The sequence below is a fragment of the Phalacrocorax carbo genome, chromosome 1 (genome assembly GCF_963921805.1).
Source record: "Phalacrocorax carbo chromosome 1, bPhaCar2.1, whole genome shotgun sequence".
In the NCBI taxonomy this organism is placed as follows: Eukaryota; Metazoa; Chordata; class Aves; order Suliformes; family Phalacrocoracidae; genus Phalacrocorax; species Phalacrocorax carbo.
In genome coordinates, this window is record NC_087513.1 from 93,553,713 (window position 1) to 93,573,703 (window position 19,991).

The 19,991-nt window shown below is 41.0% G+C and overlaps 1 protein-coding gene across 2 annotated transcripts in view; it reads left to right on the forward strand.

Annotated features, from left to right (window-relative positions):
* The window catches only part of DCBLD2 (discoidin, CUB and LCCL domain containing 2), a 46,560-nt gene extending 38,441 nt beyond the window's left edge, over window positions 1-8,119 (forward strand). For both annotated transcript variants that reach the window (XM_064467231.1, XM_064467241.1), the window contains 5 exons: window positions 324-494; window positions 1,454-1,547; window positions 1,939-1,988; window positions 3,673-3,810; window positions 4,936-8,119. In XM_064467231.1, the coding sequence (XP_064323301.1) occupies window positions 324-494; window positions 1,454-1,547; window positions 1,939-1,988; window positions 3,673-3,810; window positions 4,936-5,384 (902 nt within the window). In that variant the 3' untranslated portion in view covers window positions 5,385-8,119. The remainder of the gene's footprint in view (window positions 1-323; window positions 495-1,453; window positions 1,548-1,938; window positions 1,989-3,672; window positions 3,811-4,935) is intronic.
* The last annotated feature ends 11,872 nt before the right edge of the window (window positions 8,120-19,991 follow it).

A 19,991-nucleotide genomic window follows, 5' to 3' on the forward strand; every position in this document is an offset into this window, starting at 1 on the left:
GCAATCGTTTGGCAGAGATTATAGTGTGGGTATGTTTTCAGAAAAAAGTAAGTCTTCACTGCATAATCCTTCTGTAACCTATAAAATACCTAGTTTTGGTGTAAACAAACCGATTTAGAAAGTAAGCGTGTGTTTCAAAAGACACCGGTTGCTTGCTTTCCATGGTATTGATTCATGGGGGAGGGGTGGTGTTCCTCATTACGTAACAAGAACAAAAGCTTTAGAGCAAACCCTTCCTGCTGTCTTCTCCTGAAAAGGAAACATGGAAAACGAGCACTTCAAAAAACCGTTGTTCTTTCTACATAAATTCTTTTCTTCTAAAGGCCGTGCTCCTAAAATCACTGTGCCTCCACCACCTCAGAATAAGAATGATGACAAGAATGATGACTTCAGTGATGACTTCATTCATTCAGTGAAGACTTCATTGCAGACAGATAAAACAACTTTCACACCTGAAATAAAAAACACCACAGTGACTCCAAGTGTAACCAAAGGTACCCGCAGTTAACCAGTAGAAGTGTCTGGGAATACTTACAGTACATTGGCATACACTAAGTGTGCTTTCTGAATTGAAATTTTCTCAACACTTAATATATTGTAGGAAATTAACATTTTTTCTTTTCAATATTTACTTGTTATTAAATTATATATATGATGAAAAAGGTACAGTTGCATATTGCATGTAGAAACAAAGCCAGTCTTCCAAGTCATACATTATTAAGCTCTGCCTTTCAAAACTTGTTCAGACTGAGTTCAGCTTTTAATTACTGAACCAATTTTGTCAGAAGGAGAAGCTGCAACTTGGCCTTCCCTTCAGAGTTAATCAGGTGTAACTGCTTTGTTATTCAGTTTGATAATTTCTAAGGACAAGACCCTTGTGACATAGCTAATCTTCTATGGAGCAGTCATGTTGGCTTGAAATTTGAAAAACATCATCTGGCATCATTGTTTTGTTTATCAAAGAAAATTGTCAGCAAAGGGAGCAAGATCCCTGCAGATGTAGGCATTGGTGCCGTGTCCTCTGGAGGGCAGGGGACACACACAGGCCCAGCATAGGCTGACTGTGATTACCTCTTAAGGTACTGTGGTATTTACTGCTTATAGGAGGTGGAAACTTAAGTGGTTGCATCTTCCTGGGCTCTTCTGATTTTCCTTGTTAATAATAAAATATATTGTTCTCTCAGAAAGACCTTACTTGTAATACACCAAATCTGTTGATTTTCATGAAAAGCTTTGCAAAAATACCGGCTGTGCATACATGTAGAAGAGCTAGATGTGAGTTGACATTTACACTGTGGGAGCATCGGCAGGGTAGCCTAGCTGGGGGATCTGCTGTGATAGATGCTATACGTGAAAACCGTGATGTGCTTTACCCAATTAATTAATTTCCAAATTAAAAACTGATCTATGAGAAGCTCTTCTGTCTGACACCACTTAATTTAATGGCTTTCAGATGTGGCATTGGCAGCAGTTCTGGTTCCAGTGCTGGTGATGGTCTTCACTACTCTGATTCTTATCTTAGTTTGTGCCTGGCATTGGAGAAACCGGTAAATGAACAGCTTAATTGAAAGTGCTTTAAGTGAATGTTAGCCTGGTGTGCGGGAATGAAGTGAAGTGCTGCATGTGTTGCTGTGGGAACTACCTGGTCCACACTTGTGGAAGGATTTGTTTTCAGCATCGTATTCTCTGGGAGAAAGTGTCCATTGGAATAGTGAGGAGAGTGAAAACAGCCTTCTGTAACTATTTTTACCAGAAGGTCTTTTACTGAAAACTGGTTTCTCCAGTAGCAGCAGACTGGTGATGGCAAGCCAGGTTACTGGTGCTGATACTTTAAATTTGAGGACCAGTTGCAGCCAAGGTGACAGTTGCTGAGCATTAAGTAATGCATCCTCTGATGCGCACACTAGCTAAAATACCCACTTTTTCTTTTCTTCACAGCAAGAAAAAAACAGAGGGCACTTACGACCTACCTTACTGGGATCGTGCAGGTAACAAAATGGTTTCACGAAATCCTTTACTTGGCATTTTTGACTTGATGCATATTTCAGATTGCAGTAGCACAGACAACTTCCACTAGCACAAGCTTCTCTAATCCTAACTGCTGTAGGTTTAGCGAACGCTGACTTTCTCTTCCGGACAGGCTTAAGCGCACAATTCTCTGAATGTTCTTCAGAAACAGAAGATGCATTCTCTCCTGTTAGACCTTACGGCTTCAGAGATATTTTCTTTTTTTAGTAAACAAAGAATAGAACCTCTTAATTATACAGGTGTGAGGGGAAGAATAATTTGAGGCATATCTCTATACCTTTACTAATTACATATTTGGTACTTTTTTCTTTGTCCTGCAAAAAAAATCCTTCATCTTAGTGTATAAGGTCTGTGAAGTTTTGGCTGTCTTCATTGCCCTAGGAAGTGTGTGGGATTGTTTGCAGCCCCCTCGAGGCATATTTTCCATCCCACTGTCTTGTGCCCCATTAACTTAAGACCAGGCAATTCCACCGGGCAGCACTTGGCAAGTGTCCTGAAAAGGCCTGTGCTACAGTGTAAAGGGCTGCTGCAGCAGCGGGGTTTGTACTGTCTGTGTGACCACACGCCGCTTCCCTGGCCTCAAGTTGAAAATTTCTATGGCTGTGTGTTTGCTCATGGGCGGTTTTAATTATGCCTATCCTTTAGGCAAGGAACCTTTGAATGACCTTACTTTTTAGTCCATGTCCGTTTCTGATGGGTCCCTATGTTGCTGTCTTAGAACATTAGACCCAAAATACCCTGTATTTAAATGTCAATGATGGCCATGCCAGATTTTTTTCCATTTGCTTAATTTAAATGTTTTAAAAGGAAATTTGGCAACGTGCAATATTGAAATAATGTTGCTACGCTTCAGTGTGGAACCTCTCTACGTCCCCTCCCACAGACTACGTCAAATTTTGTTAAACAGTGTTTTGTGGTTTTGAACCTCATCTTTCCTGGGCTTTACCTACAGGATAGTCTCTTACAGCTGGAATGAAATACGCTAATTGCCAGCAAAACTAGAATGGCTTTGGCTGCTGGGGAAAGGGATGGGGGGACCCTGACAAAACCAACCCTCCCTGCCTTCTCTCAAGACAACATTCATGACCACAGTCACTCCTTGCCATTCCCACTGAAGTTAAAATCCTCTTCATCCAGGTTTTTGCAGATACTCACTGATCAGCCTTTTTCAGCAGCATGAGTTAGAAACACAACATCAGTAGCCAGAAACCACATTAATTAAATGTGCTCAGGTTATAACTGAGGTTGTCTAAAATTTTGTGTAAATATTTGATCTACACATTGGAATCATGGCTGACTTTTTACTATTTTCTGCATTGTATCTCATGAGTTTATTAATGAGTAGCCCCAGCACAGCTACCAGTGGACACTCAGGAACAGAGTCACTAGACTGCAGCAGTTCTGGAGCTGTTTGAAGGGGGAGCATTTAGGCAGGGTGACTGGGTGAGAGCAATGTTCCCACCTCTGAATCTTCAGTCTGCTAGAAAACATTAAAATACCTTGTAACCTTCAGTGTCATGCAAATACGTGCTACTACCAAATATAAGCTGTGATGTAAACATATTTTTAGTAGCTTAAAATACAGTATATATGCAGTCTTAGGTGTGGGTTTGTTTGTTGGTCTTTTTTTAAATCTGTGTGAAGGATGGTGGAAAGGGATGAAGCAGTTTCTCCCGACCAAATCAGCAGAACACGAGGAAACTCCTGTACGCTACAGCAGCAGTGAAATTAGTCACCTAAGACCGAGAGAAGTCCCAACAATGCTGCAAACAGAGTCTGCAGGTACATTTGGCTGTTTTTGTGGCTATGTTATAACCGTCTGTCTGTCTATATATAAAATGCCAAAAAAAGTCAGGAATTTGGCTATATTTAATTATTCCTGTTTGTTTTGGGGAACAGAGGAGAAATGAATAGTTCTGTTGGTAAGTGCATTTCTTAAAAATGCAAGCTTTTTCAGCTCTGTTCTTGGCATATCATAGAAAGTATGTATTAATTGACTGGACGTGCTGTGGATAGACGCTTTCCCAAGTTAATGCAGTAACTCAAAGTTTCTTTACTTGTACTTGTTCTGCATAAAGGGTTGAAGGGTTGGGGGTTTTTTAAGCCATGTTTTCATGCACTGGAAATAATTTCACCCCATTATCTTTATGCACCAATTTGAAATGTGGCATTGGTTCCTTACACGGGCCGTGTGGTTTAAATAGTTATTTTGATCTAGGAGAGGAGGCGTTACTGACAGTGGCATATGCCCTTTACTTGGTGAAGCAGTCATTAGAGGAAGATGATTGACTGTGCCTTTGGTTTTGTGCTTATGCACTGATGGCAGAAATATGCAGTTATGCAGGAATTGTGGCTTCACAGCAGGCAGAACTACTTCTCTCTTTTGGGCTGCTTGTCTGTTTTTGCCTAGCTAGCCAGGTTCCTCACCTCCAGCTTTTGTAACCCAGATTATCTGTTGAACTAAAGCATTTCAGCTGAACCCGTGCAGACTTATCCCCCTCAGTGGACAAACCCCCTGCCCCAAGGACCACTTTTTATCCAAAGCCAGGCAAGATAATTTAATTTCATTCTGATTTTTCAGGGAAGCATGTTTCAAAAAACTTAGCTTTGAGGCAGATTTACAGCATGGGAGATTGCAGGGGAAGAAGTGTAAGTCACAGGGGAAGAAGTACAAACCTGAGAAGTCAGGAGGTTGTAGCTATCCCAAGAGCTTCAACTATTGCGTGGAAATGACCTGTTTTCCAAAGCAATTGGCACTGGTGGACAGAGATGGTCCACTGGTTTGATCTAGGATAATAATTTCTGTGACACTATTGACAGGTTGTATTCAATGTGATACCACTGTTAAAAAAAAAAATAATCCATTAAGTGTGTGTTTATTTTGTTCTCTTGGGGCTTGCAACACAGAGTATGCTCAGCCACTGGTAGGGGGAATTGTCGGCACGCTTCATCAGAGATCAACCTTTAAACCAGAGGAAGGGAAAGAGGCAAGTTACGCTGATTTGGACCCATACAATTCACCCATACAAGAAGTTTACCACGCTTATGCTGAACCACTACCAATAACTGGACCAGAATACGCAACTCCAATAGTCATGGACATGTCCAGCCACCCCAGCACGCCTCTTGGTGTTCCTTCCATTTCCACCTTCAAAGCTGCAGGGAATCAAGCTCCTCCTCCACTGGTTGGAACTTACAACAAACTGTTATCAAGGACAGACAGCACATCATCAGCACAGGCGCTATATGATACACCAAAGGGGCAACCAGGGCCAGGTGCTGCCGCCGTCGAATTGGTGTACCAGGTACCACAAAGTGTGGCCCACTCCACTGGGGGTAAGGATGAACTAAGTTAGCTCACGGATACGGTAGAATGATGGCTTGTTTTTAAAAGCCAGTTCCATAAAGCTGACAGTTTCATTTTTTAATCGCATTGTTTTGATATTGTTAGTCTTAAATAATATGATGTTGAACCAAAAGATGTGGTTTTGGAGGTCTGGGAAAACAGTAATTCTGTCTTTCCTTAAGCTGTATATATAATTACAGCTTGTTTCCTGCAAAACTGTGGACTTCTTTATTACTACTGTACAATTGTCTGTCAGACATGAGAGAAGAACTCTTCAAGAATTGCTTCAGTAATTCATAGATGTGAATGATAAATTGGGAGAAACAGTTTACACTACAAAAGCCAATAATTTCTTGCTAATGGTACTATTTCGGGGGGGGGAAGGGGCAAGCCTCAAACCCCAAAACTCCTAACTTTAAGATGTAGATGTAAGCATGATCGCTTCTAAAATGCCTGCACAACTTTGGTCTTTAAAAACCTCCTTAACTTCATGGCATAAAATAGTTTTGATTCGCAATTATGTTATTTCAGCTTTTGCTCACAGGATTAGGAATTCTCAGCTGCGTGTTTGTTCCTCAAGTTTCCCACTGTTCTTGTTAGCCTTCCAAAACTAGAACCTGTTTTCTGCCTCATCTCCTTAAGCTTCCTAGGGATCCAGTAGGCACAAAGTCATACAGGCAAACTACATGGCAACTGCTTTTACAATTTTCCTACGAAATGAAGGCTACTCTGAACAGTCTGCCTTGAATTCAGACTTCCCTGATGGTCAGCGTGCAAGACACATCCAGGCGTTTGAGGTGACTGAATTCGGAATGATTCTCCCTGTCCCCCTGCCCCATCCCCATTCCAAGTATCTATTGTTGTGTGTTAAGAAGGGAGTTTACACAAAGAAAGATATGTATATACTTTTGTGAGTGCGTAAGGAAGCACACAAATAATCTAATGATGCACAGTTTGAATTATACATGCATTTAGCACATATGGTACATTTTAGCACAACTGAAGAACTTTGGCCTTAGGGCTTTTCTTATGATTGTTCGTATTAGAAGTATAAAAGATTCCAAAACGTTTGCAAGCAAACCAGTACTGTTCCAAAGAGTGTCTGTTTCAGAAGCGTTTAATTGAATTTGTATTCTTCACATGTCCCAGCGTTCTCTACTATGAAAACACTGCAGTCAGTCTTCTATTTGAGATAACATAGGCTAGTTTTAGCTAGGTAATCACAAGATGAAAACAATTTGGATTTCATAGTTGGCATTTTTTAATCTTATTAGAAACAAAGCACAGCTTTTTAACCTAAGTAGTAGGAAAAAAAAAAAACCAATAAAAATGCTTTATTTTTATTGTAACAGCACTGTTGGGAGGATGCTGAATTGATTTTCACCTGTGAAACCTCCTACCTATGCATGAGCCCAGTTTTATGGACTTCAGTGGTTACTGTTTGTTTCTGTGATACAACTCAAGTCAGCCTTGTTTATTGCCCAGGGTCCTTAAACTAGGTGGAGAACATGCAAATCAGAACTAAAACAATGTTCAAGAGAGCTGCTGCCATGTCTTTATATGAGTACGGTATCCTAACTTACCACTTGAAAATTTTGCACAGGGGGTCTATATAACTATAAACTCAGCAATCCAAAATTATTGTGGCCTGTTCAATATCCAGAATGTGTTATTACATACTCTGTGCCCAATTCTACCATTTTTTGATTCGTCATTCTTATTTATTGAGAATGGTTGTTTGATTTTTATTTTTTTTTTTAAGAATTAGGTGCCTAAGCCTAAATGTGAATGTAAGTAAGGGCGGTATATAAGACCCAGTCATGAAAGAAATTCCTACCTATAGCTGTACTTTTGACATTACTGCAACTTATTCTGCTTGATAAAGCTAGTCTGCAATCTTTGTAGTTTTGCTTAAACAGGTAAGTGTTCTTACACATCAGCAGCAACTATGACTTCAAAACTATCTGAAAGGGGCAGGAGGTTATTTATTTGCACCAAGATGTGACATTTATTCCAGCCAAGTTCAGAAACCTCTGCAGTCTCAAAGTGTACCAGTTTAGGCTTAGAAAAGTTAATCTACCATAAAAATAAATGGAAGTGTTCAGTAAAATTAACACACCTAGATTTAATTTTTACTGTAAGCTAGGTATGGTAGAAGTGAGGCTGTACTGTAGGCTAAGATGGTGTAAGAATTAAACAGCTTTGCTGCAGCAGGTTATTTTTTTTTAAGCTACTGTAACGCAGTTTCATTATCTGAGCAGTATGAGCTGTTGAGCAGAATGGTTGTTTTTAAGAATTTAAGTCCCTCTTCTGAAAGAAATTGGACCCAAGCTTTGTTCCTTGCTCTCAACTTTGGACATGTTAGCTCCTAGGGCTAAGATAAATTTGAATATGTAATGGTTGGGTTTAAAATGTATGCTGCAAGCTGTTAAAAATTGATTCCCCGATGTAAGTTGCATGAGACACTTAAGTATTCTCCTGTGCACAATAAAAGCAGAGGTACATTTAATGGGTCCCTTTCTTCTACATGTGAAGTCACATGGATATAAAACGTATTTCAATCTTGTTGGGCTTGAGCATTCTCCCAGAATGTATGTTCTTACCTCAGCATGTATTGTAGTTGCTCAGTATTTGTATATGTTGCTAGAACTTAGGCTGTAAAAATAGTGAGGGTTTTTAATATGTATGTTAAAAAGTATTTTAAATAAATTGTACATACGTATTACTCAGTATGTTTGTATTTAACATCTACTATATATCTAAGTCATTTGTAGTTTGGAAATGCAGGTGTTATTTATGAGTTACCATACTACAACGGGGGGTTATGCCCTGTCTCCGGGAGTGTCCTTGAGCTGTTTCCTGGCAGTAGCTGTATGTAACAACCAGCCACAGAGGAGGAGGGGTTGGTCCCTGCCCCATCTCACCCAGCCTTAGAAGCAGTAGAGGGGCTAGGGCACAGCACAGGCGGCTGCCCTGTCTTCTGGCAATGAGAACGTCAGGCTCTGGTCCAGTATAACTGATTGCTTAGATGCAGAGACAAACCCCCCCCCCCCACCAGCCAGCACACCACCCCTACAGAGGCAGTGGGGCTGCCAGTTTAGTCTTAAACTAGACAACGGCTATTTTCCACTTAGTGAGAAAAAGCTGCTTTTGCTTTCAAAGCTTTCCCCTTAATTCTAGCACTACAGGTCTTAAAATAAGGAAATTGTTAATTACCCTTCTTTTGCAAGTAGGCTGCATCTTAAATGGCGCAGTCCTGTGCTTGTCAAACTGAAACATACTTGTAACATTACAAGCAGACTTGTCTTCAGAAAATGAATGCCAGCATGCCTGAAAAGCATCCTTGCTTTAGTTGACTGCTGGTCTTGAGGGACTGGTCTGACGTGGGATAGCCAGCTGTGGCAGGCAGAACATTTGCCATTTCTTTCCTTCTCTGCACCTTGTTAGATACACTTCATATATGAAACACAGCTTACCTGGGATACTGCTACTCAGTTTGGGCTGGCTCAGATTCATCTTTAAGGTTTTTCCACATCTTGGGTGACGGAGGGGAAGGGGGGGGGAGAAACCCACAAACCACCCTTGAAGCAAAACCATATCTAGATTTCTGAAAATGTTTCAGGAGCCAAAGACACCCTACTTTTACCCATCTTCATGTGCATAACAGTCTCCTGACATACTATTTTTTTTTATTACTTTGCTGTAGAGCACTAGCGAAAGACTATGAGAAGTACTTAAGTTACTTAAACAGGCCAATTATTCTGGTCACTACACAAGTAGCACACTATTTCTAGGAAGAAAAGTTCCTGCTGAAAAAGTAAAGCTTTTCATGTAAATGAATGAAATTTGTCCTTCATCCATGAGAATAAGTGTTCAGCATTTGTATTGTTTCCTACTGATGAAGACAGAACGTGCTGATGCTTGCAGTAAACTCATGTCTCCTCCCGTACTGGGAGTGCCCAGGTATCTCTTTGCAAGCTGGAAGAAATGCCTGTCACTCTGTTAGACACTTCAGATCTCTCTTAGCATTGAAACGTCAATAAAGTGCATGTAGTTCAAATGGGTGATGCTGACCAGTGAGGAGACTAGCACTAAGGAACTGCCATTGTACAGGCCAGTCCAGTGAAAGTCCGCTTTGGAAGCTGTCTGTTCAAAATTTTCTTTAGGTAAAAGTTACCTAAAGAAGTCTTAAAACAACTATTGCTAATGCAATCAAACATACCATAGCTCAACTTCAAACGATGCACAACTCTCTTTTATGAAACCACATGTCCAGTAACCACATTCTGAGCTTAAAAAAAAAAAGCCTATAAAACTTGAAACTCGTGTCAGTTTTCAGCGTACCCAGAAGTTTATACCCACAGCTGTCCTTGCTGCCTTGCAAAAGGAAAAGAAATGCCTTTTTTTTTTTTTTGCACGTGTAATGACAATACTGACATGAAATTGGACCGAAGCCTCCTACCTACATTCACATTGGCAGACGCCTGAAACAGCTTTTGAGTGCATGTCTGTCTGCATGCTGACCTTGTCTAGAGTGCCTACACAACCAATTCTATGGTCAACTTGCAGTAGGATCACAGTCTACCGAAAACCAAAGTTAAATAAGGTTGTGATTCCTTCAGCTTTTTTACCTTTTTACATGGCTTGAAGCGAGACAGAGTCCAAAAGGGCCAGGATGCAATTGAAGGGGACTGTGGAAGCCCACAGGTCAGGTTTCACACTAACACAATGCCACAATACACCCTGATAGTCCATAAATACTTTTTACACCTCACATGTTTTTTGCAGTGCCTGCAGTTCACTTGCCTTGCCCGTGTCACACGAGCTTTAACTCTCCAGAACCAGCTTTTGGAGACAACTAGCTGAGTGTCAGAATCCATTCTGCTCAGGAAGTTGACTTCATATTGGCCTAGTCTAGTACATGAGTCTTTTGGAAACAAAGGCAAAAAAATTTGAATTTTATTAGTTAATAAAAAAAATAATCCATGCTTTACATATCAAACATCTGACCTACACATCTAAAACAGCTGATCTAAAGGCATGGATGATAGATTAAAATGGTTCTTCAGAAATCCCAGACGCAGGTCTATTCAAGCCATGCTACAGGTTTACTTTATAGCCTCTCAAAAGTAGATTTGAAGATGATGATGTGTTCTGTACTACTGTGCCATCGTTAATTGTATAATGATTTTTTTCCCCCGCATTAAAAAAAACCAAAACCCAAAGGTAGCCTTGTTACTGACAAAAATGCTTTAATTGTCACTTTAACTATCCCTGCAGTAGACCATACCACTGATATGTTTAAATACTGTAATTATTATTAGGAGAAATTACCAAAAAGAAAGATTTGGGCTTGAAGTTAAGCTAAAGCACTTGTACAGAAAAAATGGTCAAGATTTTGGTTTAGTGTCTCACCTGGAAAGCAGGATGCCCAGCAGCACAACTGCCTACAGCTGCTGCGGCTTACCAGCACTTCCAGTCAGTCGTGACCCACTTCCTGCACCTGGAAGGTGCTCAAACCCTGCTGCAGCGCCTCCTGGCACAGGGACCGCAAGCGCTGCGGAGGGACTGCCTGGTCATCTTCCAGCACCAGAAGAGCCACTCGGCACTGCCACACACTGACTCAGGGAATCACAGACAAGGTTTCCTTTGCTCCCACAAAAAGCCTCAGCAGTATTGAAAACAACCACCAATAAACAGTTTACAGTCTTGCACCAATAATGACTTCATTTCACATTAAGGGAAAAAAGCAACTTTCAGCATTCATCTTACACAACCTCTCCCACGCTGCAAATTACTTTCTCGCGTTTTTTTTCCCGTCGCACCAGTAGAAGCGCCATTGCCTGCTGCACTGAATGTTAGTAGAGGTATTAATTAGTTCCCCCTGTAGAGGGAGGAATGCACGCATTATTTTTTTTTTATCTAAAGGGAGGAGTTATGCAGACTTCCTCACCACCAGGGTGTCTAGTGCTTGCACAAGAGAGGAAAAATAATTTGCTAGAACAGCATCTGAGAAGAGCTCAGCTTGCTGCACTGTATTATTACTGCTCTAAAGGAAGTGTAATCATAGACTCACAGAATATCTCAAGTTGGAAGAGACCCATAAGGATCATTGAGTCCAATTCCCTGCTCCTCACAGGACTCGCTAAAACTAAAACATATGACTAAGAGCATTGTCCAGAAGGTCCCTGAACTGTGACAAGCTTGGTGCCGTGAGCGCTTACTTCCCCGGAGAGTCCCCAGCCAGAGGTGCCAGTGCCCCCATTAATGTGTCAGCTGTGGAAATTTCCACCCAGCATCGACCTTCTGTCTTTTGTCTCCTGGTGCACGCTCTCCTCCAAAATACCTGCTAAGCTGCTGCATAATGGAAGGTTCGTAGGTGAGTTTTGTCCATTGATCTGCAGTGGGAAGCTCTTGTTTGGGTCTCCCCCACCCATCTATCCAATTTAAAAAAAAAAAACAACAACAAAGCTTGAAGACAATGCTCTTTCAAGTTTGGCTGAAACTGGCCGGCGGCTTTTGGCAAAGGAGAGGGGCACAGTAGACAGTAGACTATGCAGAAAGCCTCAAATTCCTTCAAGAAAAGGACTTGAAAAAGCTCCACAATTAGTCAGTCAGGAAATTTCCTCTGGTGCAAGCGAAGCATAAGAGTGCAGCCTCTGTCAAGGCTTCGTACGAACCTGTTCAGGAAGGGAAAGCAGGTGGAGGCAGCCAGAGGAAAAAAAGTGCGGTGGAAGGTGTTTCTGTCACAACACACACACTGTGTCTGTATTAACAGTTTTGAAAAACTGGTCGCACTCCCTGACCTGTCAATGACTGCAACATTTTGCAGTCCTGTTTTCAGTAGAGGTTTATAGTATCAACTTAGATGGAATAGCTTAAAAGATAAACCTTGTTTCAAGAGTTAAATGACATTCCTTAGCTGCCAAAGTCAAGAGAAGCTCTCTCTTTTGCATTTCATGAATTACAGAGGCAAGAAAAAAATTTTCATAGCAATTATTAGGAACAAATGAGGAATGGCTACAAAGAAAGCAGAGCAGAAGGAATTTTAAATGACGAGGACCTTTAACGGAAGGTTTTGTAGCTTACGATCAAAAGGCAGGCAAGTTTTACACATTCCTCTAAGAAGCTATAAAGAAAGTAATTAAGAGCTGGATGCAAATAAACTAAAAAGGCCAGCGATGTTTATACTCGTTCATACTTCAAAGGGAGAGAAAACAGAACCTTACTTCTAGCAGTCATCTCTGCTCTACCATACTAAACTCAATTTAAGGGAAAGATGAAAATTGGACAAACCACTGGAAAACTCTTCAGTATAAGACTTTAAAACTGGTGTGGACTGTCATACAAAACACACTATAAATAAACTGACCAGGAAAAATAAGAACAAAGGTCTCTTACCATTATCTACATTTCAAATTCTACCATTCAAGCTACGAAAGGGTGTTGTAAAAATGACAGACTCTGTGGAGAGGAGCAGACAGGTACCACCACAGCAGGAGTGGCAAAGAAGAGACGCATCTTTTACAGGCTACAGAGTGTGGAACCCAGGCAGCACTGAAACCAAGCCTAAAACCAAACCGAAGCCTGAACCATGCTGCTACACCACGGGAACATAGGGGATCTATGATGTCTTTATGTGTTTTGCCTTACTTAAGTCACTTTGATTCTCTTCTTTTTATGTTGTTCCAGTTTTTTGAATTGAAAAGCCCTCTGTTCTTTAGGGAGCTCACTGCAAGTAGAGGTCCAGGGCCATCTATCTCAAAGCTCCACAGAGGATCCCATCACAAAGCTGCATAATTTGCATAGGAACTGAAATAGGAATGCGTAATTTACATTCACTGCAGTCTAGCGGGTAGCAGTACCTTACACAAGAGTGCAGACAGACATGAAAACAGTCCCTGTCTTGAACTGGTAATGATGTATTGTTCAATCTCCTGACACAGCAGTGAAAATTTCTGATTCACAGGAATCTTGCTGAGATTCAAGATTGTTTTTTAGCTCCTGCTGTGAACACAAAGTAATATTCTATGTCAGAAATAACAGCACTGTAAAACACGCACAAATATGTGAACTAATTTCTGTTTATAAAACAGCTAGGATGGATAGCATATATCCAGGATTGCATTTGCAGAACAAAAATGAGAATATTCTCCAGACACTGAGACAAAATACTGCAAACAAGGCTCTGCTTTTTTCTTCAAGTTTTAAGACGACAATTTTGGAACAAAAAACAAAATGGAAAAAAAAGAGATCCCAAAGGAAGTCCCTAAGCATTAAAAGGTGACTTACTCCAATCCCTCCCTCTGCTCAAGACGACTAACCCATTGAAAGCAAAAACTTGCATTTTTCAGTAAAGCTCAAATAAATGTTTTGTTACTTTAAGAGATTTCACAGCCACAGTTTCATGCAACAGGAAAGCACCGCACTCGTCCAAAAACTCATTAATGTATAAAGGTAGCCAGAACACGGTTGGTAGTTCTCAGCCCACGTAAGAGCATTTTAGCTATAATCCTGGAAAGTCATCTTCCTTCAGACAAGTGGGGAAAAAGTCCTCATGTTACTGTCCTCAAAGAATTACTCAGCATCCTGTCTTAAGTCATATCTGGCACAATAAACACCATATAAACAAGCATGCACCACATACTTAAAATATACAGTGTTCGATCCTACTAGATAAATCTCACTGTCTTAAATTATTCAAGACACAAAATATTTCAGAGAATCATGCATTAATAACAGCACCATTAATCACTAGTTAAGAGCAGCTTTCCAAACACTGACAAATTCTTCAGGTATAACACATGAGAAAAAGCAAGCTCCCCCCTCCCCTGCTCTCGCATCCATGAAGTTTCTAAGGCTTCAAATAAGTGACATTTCTGGTGAGGACTTCTCTCTCCCAGCAGCAGCAAGACCCCCAACATAATGTTAGGTCCCAATTTTGCAGCTAGGTTAACGTAGGACAGCTTCCATGTTGGTTTTGGTGGGGCCAGGTCCAGCACACCACTGGAATAATTAGGTCTCAGAATCCGCCCAGGCAGTATAAGGTAGGGACTAAATATACAACAGGCTCCAAGGAAGCTCTGTCGTAACTTCCAAAAGGTAAGTTTCTGTGTGTATGCTTGCTAAGTCCTGGGGTTTTTTTTGCTCTTTACAGTGTCTTGTTTTTTATATCACTCCTCTTCCTTCTGTACCTACCTAACATTAATCCTCCCATGACTAGCCTAGATGGCCAGCAGCCTAACTTATTATTTTACATTCCTGAAGGTATTTATTGCATGTACTACATAGCTGTAATAAACCATCAGGCACTTGGTTAACACGAAACACTTAAATCACTCCTCTAGCAGCATGGACTTTTCACAGTTGTTTTCCAGCCCAGCTTGTTGGTAATCACAGCTATAACTACAATATAGTGCTATTTTGACATTTATTTTAATTTCCTAAAATTAAAAGGGATCAAAATCCAGTACTTTGATGTAAGGGAAAAAATCCCAGTATCTTAACAAAATTCCAGTTTCTAACACCAGATTATAACCAATGATGTTTCAGTTATGTTTGCACAGCAAAATAAAAATAATTTATGCTCCTAAGCATGTTTTATAGCATTTTTCAATACTGTAGGGAAGATGAAACCATACACACAAAGAATGGGTCTCCCACATAAAGCAAACAAAAAATGCTGATTATTAAACCAAACTTCTCTCATAAAACTAGACCTCCACTGGCAATATTCCCACTCCAAACAGTGGCAGATACTAAATTTGTCAGTATCAAGAGACTGAAACCATTATTCCTTATTCCTAAAGTCTTAATGTTTTCTGCATCTGTATCAGATTTTAAACTCATACAATAATGAAACAAACAGGCACATGATATCCAGCACTAATAACGCTGCCTGCAAAAATGAGCTCCTGCTGAGTCAACTTCAAAGGCCACTTGAAATACATTACTATTCTCAAAACTTGCACTTCTTTACAGATTTGGCTTTTAATAAGGCATGTGTATGACAGCATTAAATAATTCCAAGAATATTTTTACGTAAGTCATTATACCAGTCCTCTAATAAATTAAAAAACTATACCCTTCCTTAATGTCAGCTGTAGATGATACTATCACCTTTTTGTTTCCTGTAATGCTGACAGAATTTGGACACCAAGAGATTGGAACATGTATTGGTATAGCTAATCTTTTTCCTTAACATCTATCTGTGCATTTGAGACACTTATTTTTCTCTCAGTCTCCACCAGCAACAATTTCTCTGATTATCAGCCTGCAGGATAGGTGCCTAACAGTTCAAATGACGAAATCCAACTCTATACCACTTGAATCCTCCTTCATAAATGACAGTTTAAAAACTCTCTAGTGACTAATTACTGTGTTGGTGCAAACAGAGAGGGATACCAGGACGCTGTCTTCCTGTAGGAACGACACTACTATAATTTAGGGACTTTTTTTTTTAAAGGAAAAATTAACTAGCAACAAGGTGTCAGGCTTGTGCAGAATCTTGTATGCAGGACTTCTCAGAGCCAGCAGACCAACACATGAGAGTTCTGGGAAGCTGTGTATACAATTGTACACTATCTCAATGAGCTTGTTTGCATGTCTACTAAGCATGGGATTTCATATAGAACCAAACAGAAATTTCACATTTTAAAAACCCCAATAACAAGTTGATTTCCTTTAACTGGTCCTTTATCTATAAACACGTGCACAAAGAATGCATAGTTATATGTAGTTCACTTGAAGATATTGTTACAAAGTTTTGCGAAATAAAAACAAGCCCTTATTCTCATATAACTTGGGCAAAAGCAGCATGTGAAACCACAGTTTTTCTGTACAAATCAATTGTATAAAAATACCACTGTCTTAATCGGGTTTTCTCCAGTACACTTGCAAGACAGCTTTGCAATGAACTGAAGTTAACGTTTCTTCATAGCATTGACAACTCCATGGAAACAAACAAGTGGATTCTATTACCAGCTACTTTGAGGTTGATTAGCAAAGTAAGACCTTGACCATATAATCTAAATATGCAATGGTAAATATTTATTAAAAAACCCCTACTGAGTCAAATTTAAAGTTGCCTGAATTCTGCATGTGGGTTATTTCAGCTCTAAACAAGAAAAATGCGACACCCCTCTACAAGAAGGGTCGGAAGGAGGTTCCGGGGAACTACAGGCCTGTCAGCCTGACCTCGGTGCTGGGAAAGGTCATGGAGCAGATCATCTTGAATGCCATTACGCAGCACATGTGGGACAACCAGGGGATCGGGCTCAGCCAGCATGGGTTTATGAAAGGGAGGTCCTGCCTCACTAACCTGGTCTCCTTCTACAATAAGGTGACCCGCTTAGTGGATGAGGGGGAGGCTGTGGACAGTGTCTACCTGGACTTAGTAAGGCCTTTGACGCTGTCTCCCACAGCACTCTCCTGGAGAAGCTGGCTGCTCACGCCTTGAGCAAGCGCACTCTGCGCTGGGTTAAAAACTGGCTGGACGGCCGAGCCCAGAGAGTGGTGGTGAATGGAGTCAAATCCAGTTGGCAGCCGGTCACGAGTGGTGCTCCCCAGGGCTCAGTGTTGGGGCCGGTCCTGTTAAATATCTTCACTGATGATCTGGATGAGGGGATTGACTGCACCCTCAGCAAGTTTGCAGATGACACCAAGCTGGGTGGAAGTGTTGATCTGCTGGAGGGCAGGAAGGCCCTACAGAGGGACCTGGACAGGCTGGATCATTGGGCTGGAGCCAACGGTATGAGATTCAGCAAGGCAAGTGCCTGGTCCTGCAGTTGGGTCACAACAGCCCTATGCAACGCTACAGGCTTGGGGAGGAGTGGCTGGAAAGCTGCCTGGCAGAGAAGGGCCTGGGGGTGTTGGCTGACAGCTGAACATGAGCCAGCATGTGCTCAGACAGCCAAGAAGGCCAACGGCATCCTTGCCTTTTCCATCAGTTTCCAAGGAAGTAATGCTCTGCCTGCCTGTATCCCCTCCCGCCCCCAAAAAAACTTTTGAGTAACATTTGACTGAGGAAAACCTGCCAGCATGTCGATGATGTTGTTGTACAGTTGTTATGGGTTTTATGAAATCAGAAGTGAACATGAGGGAGTGCTGACAATGTTACGAATACACACTCAGGGTACCTCTATGGAAGTCTCCTTGTTTAAGAGCTTCTGGTCCACCTCTTACAAAAGAAGTAAAGCCCAGGATCCAAAAGGGGGACAACTCAATTAACTCTGGTAGGCTCCTGAAAGAAACTTATACCCACCCTGTAGGAAGGGAACATTTTCCCCCAGAACTCAGCATTATTGAATTGAGGTCATTATGGGAAATAATCTTCCAACAGCTGAGAACACTTAAAATTACACCTGACACATTCATACTTTGTTTCTTTCCATGACGTGGTCACTATCATGTGTTAGATAGATATGAGAGTTCCTGACAAAACAGGTAAGTGTCAGGGCAAAATTTAAAAGCTTAGCCTATTTACTTACGCAGTGAGAGATTCCATTTCAATGAAACCCCCCAAAATTATGAAAATACCCAACAGACTTGTGCTCCGCCTTCTAATTTTCTTACCATCCTTTGAAAAGCAACTCTTGACCTTTTCAGTTAAGACTTGGCTTTCCACTGGTTGCTTGAGTTGAAGTTACAAACTCAAGAAATCTGAATGATAAACTCCTCAAGCTACAGCCTAAAACCCATTGGCACAATTGCAGTTTATACATCTGTTAAGCAATTCTTGTATTTCATTCATTTTATCAGTAACAAAAATCTGCAGAGATAAAATCTTATCCATAGCTTTACTTCTTAGCTCCTCAACTTTGTTTGCGATCAATGCCTTTTTTTATGATTAACTAAAAAGCCAGAAATGACAGTGCATGAAGAAAGCTTGTTCAAAGACTTTCTGTGAGACTCACAAGAGACCCAGCAACAGTGAGCTTAAAGCATGGAAATTTGACTATAAGTACTGGATTTTTTTCTTTACTGAACTCAGCAAATAAAAAAGTGTGTTTTGCTTTGCTCAGTCAACCCAGGAATGCCTGACACCAAAATTACACAGGAACGCCACTGATGTTCGTCAGTCCCCGATTCTGATGGCCCATCTCCAGCCATGGCTTATCAGTCATCAGAAGATACTACTATGGAAGACCTTAGATGCAGAAACCTTTCTGCTTTATAGGCCTTCTAATTCTTGTGAGGTGTAGCTGATGACTCATTAATGATTCTTTTATTACTTTTACCTTTAGTGACTATCATTTAAAGTAACACCGCTGCAGTCAAAGCAAGACACTGAGCACAGAACCAAGGTAAAAACCAAAGAAAGGCCCCTCTTTCACAAAACTGATAGTACATTAAAAGTCGCTTCCTGTCTAACTTTTGTTTGTAAAGAAAATTCCGAGCACATGAACTAAGACAGATCAGCAAAAGCATTCATGCCACTGCTTCATTTATCCATAGGCTGCTTTTCTTATGACTGTATGTCATTTTGTCAGCCTCCAAAACAAACAAACGGCACACTGCTAATTCACACAGGACCACCTTGGTGATCCTCACACTCCCTTACCTTTCCTATGTTTCCGTACTTTTAACTCTGCAGGCAACTCAGGCTGCTACAGATGTCAGAAGCCATAAAGATGTCCTGGCAGCACACACTGGTTTCAGCGCGGCACCTGGGAGGGGTCTCAAACTCCTTCTGGATGTCCCACATTTGGAGGGCACAATGCAGGCCAGCAAAAGCCAGCCCATGTGGGGAATGTAACCTAATTAAATGACTTTGAAACACACCCTGCCACCCACCAGGATGAAGCACCACCAGCGCGTTTCCTTGGTGTCCAGCGTTAAATCACAGCTTCCACCCAGTGTTGGGGGACACAGTCCCGTTGTCCTCTGCCACTGTGACAGATTTCTTGGCACACCCACTGCGGGGAGGGGGGTTATTAACTGCAGATGTTATTACTGTTGTGAAGCCTCTCTCTGCACTGTCAAGTAACTGCCACATGTTACCTCAGAGGCGGTGACAGTGGCTCAGTACACACCCCCCAAATGTTAACTCATTATGACAACTGGGGCTATGAGCAGATACTACTTCCTTCCTTTTTTCTTTTAACCATTCTGCGTTTTTTGACACATTTCTTTTTCCAGTGTTTTCATGTTCATTGTCACTAATAATACAGTCCATAGAAAGCCCAGGGGTTCATAACAGTTATTTCAGAAACTTAAAGAACTTTTAAAGTAATCTTAAACCCTGAATCCCCCAGCATTATAACTGGGTTAACAGAGCTGTTCAGACAGTTTCTCGTGGAACAGGAATCATCACGAGGAAAAAAGCAAATAACTTTGGGAAGCTGGGTCTGCCACAGTAGAAAACCTCATTTTTTCACAAGTTTTTTAAATTGTTTCAGTTTGAAAGAGATAATTTTCGGCATTTTAATGCTAAAAGACAATGGCTGCAGTTCAGTGGGACTATAACTAAATGGCCTTTTTCCATCTTGTTTCATGCTGTATGTTTGTCAACTACGTAGTACATACTCAGTAGATACACAGGTAATTTGGTTAGAGCTGTCTGAAATATAAGTTTTCCAGGGTATAAGCTATTTTGATTTCTTTACCTATGGCAATC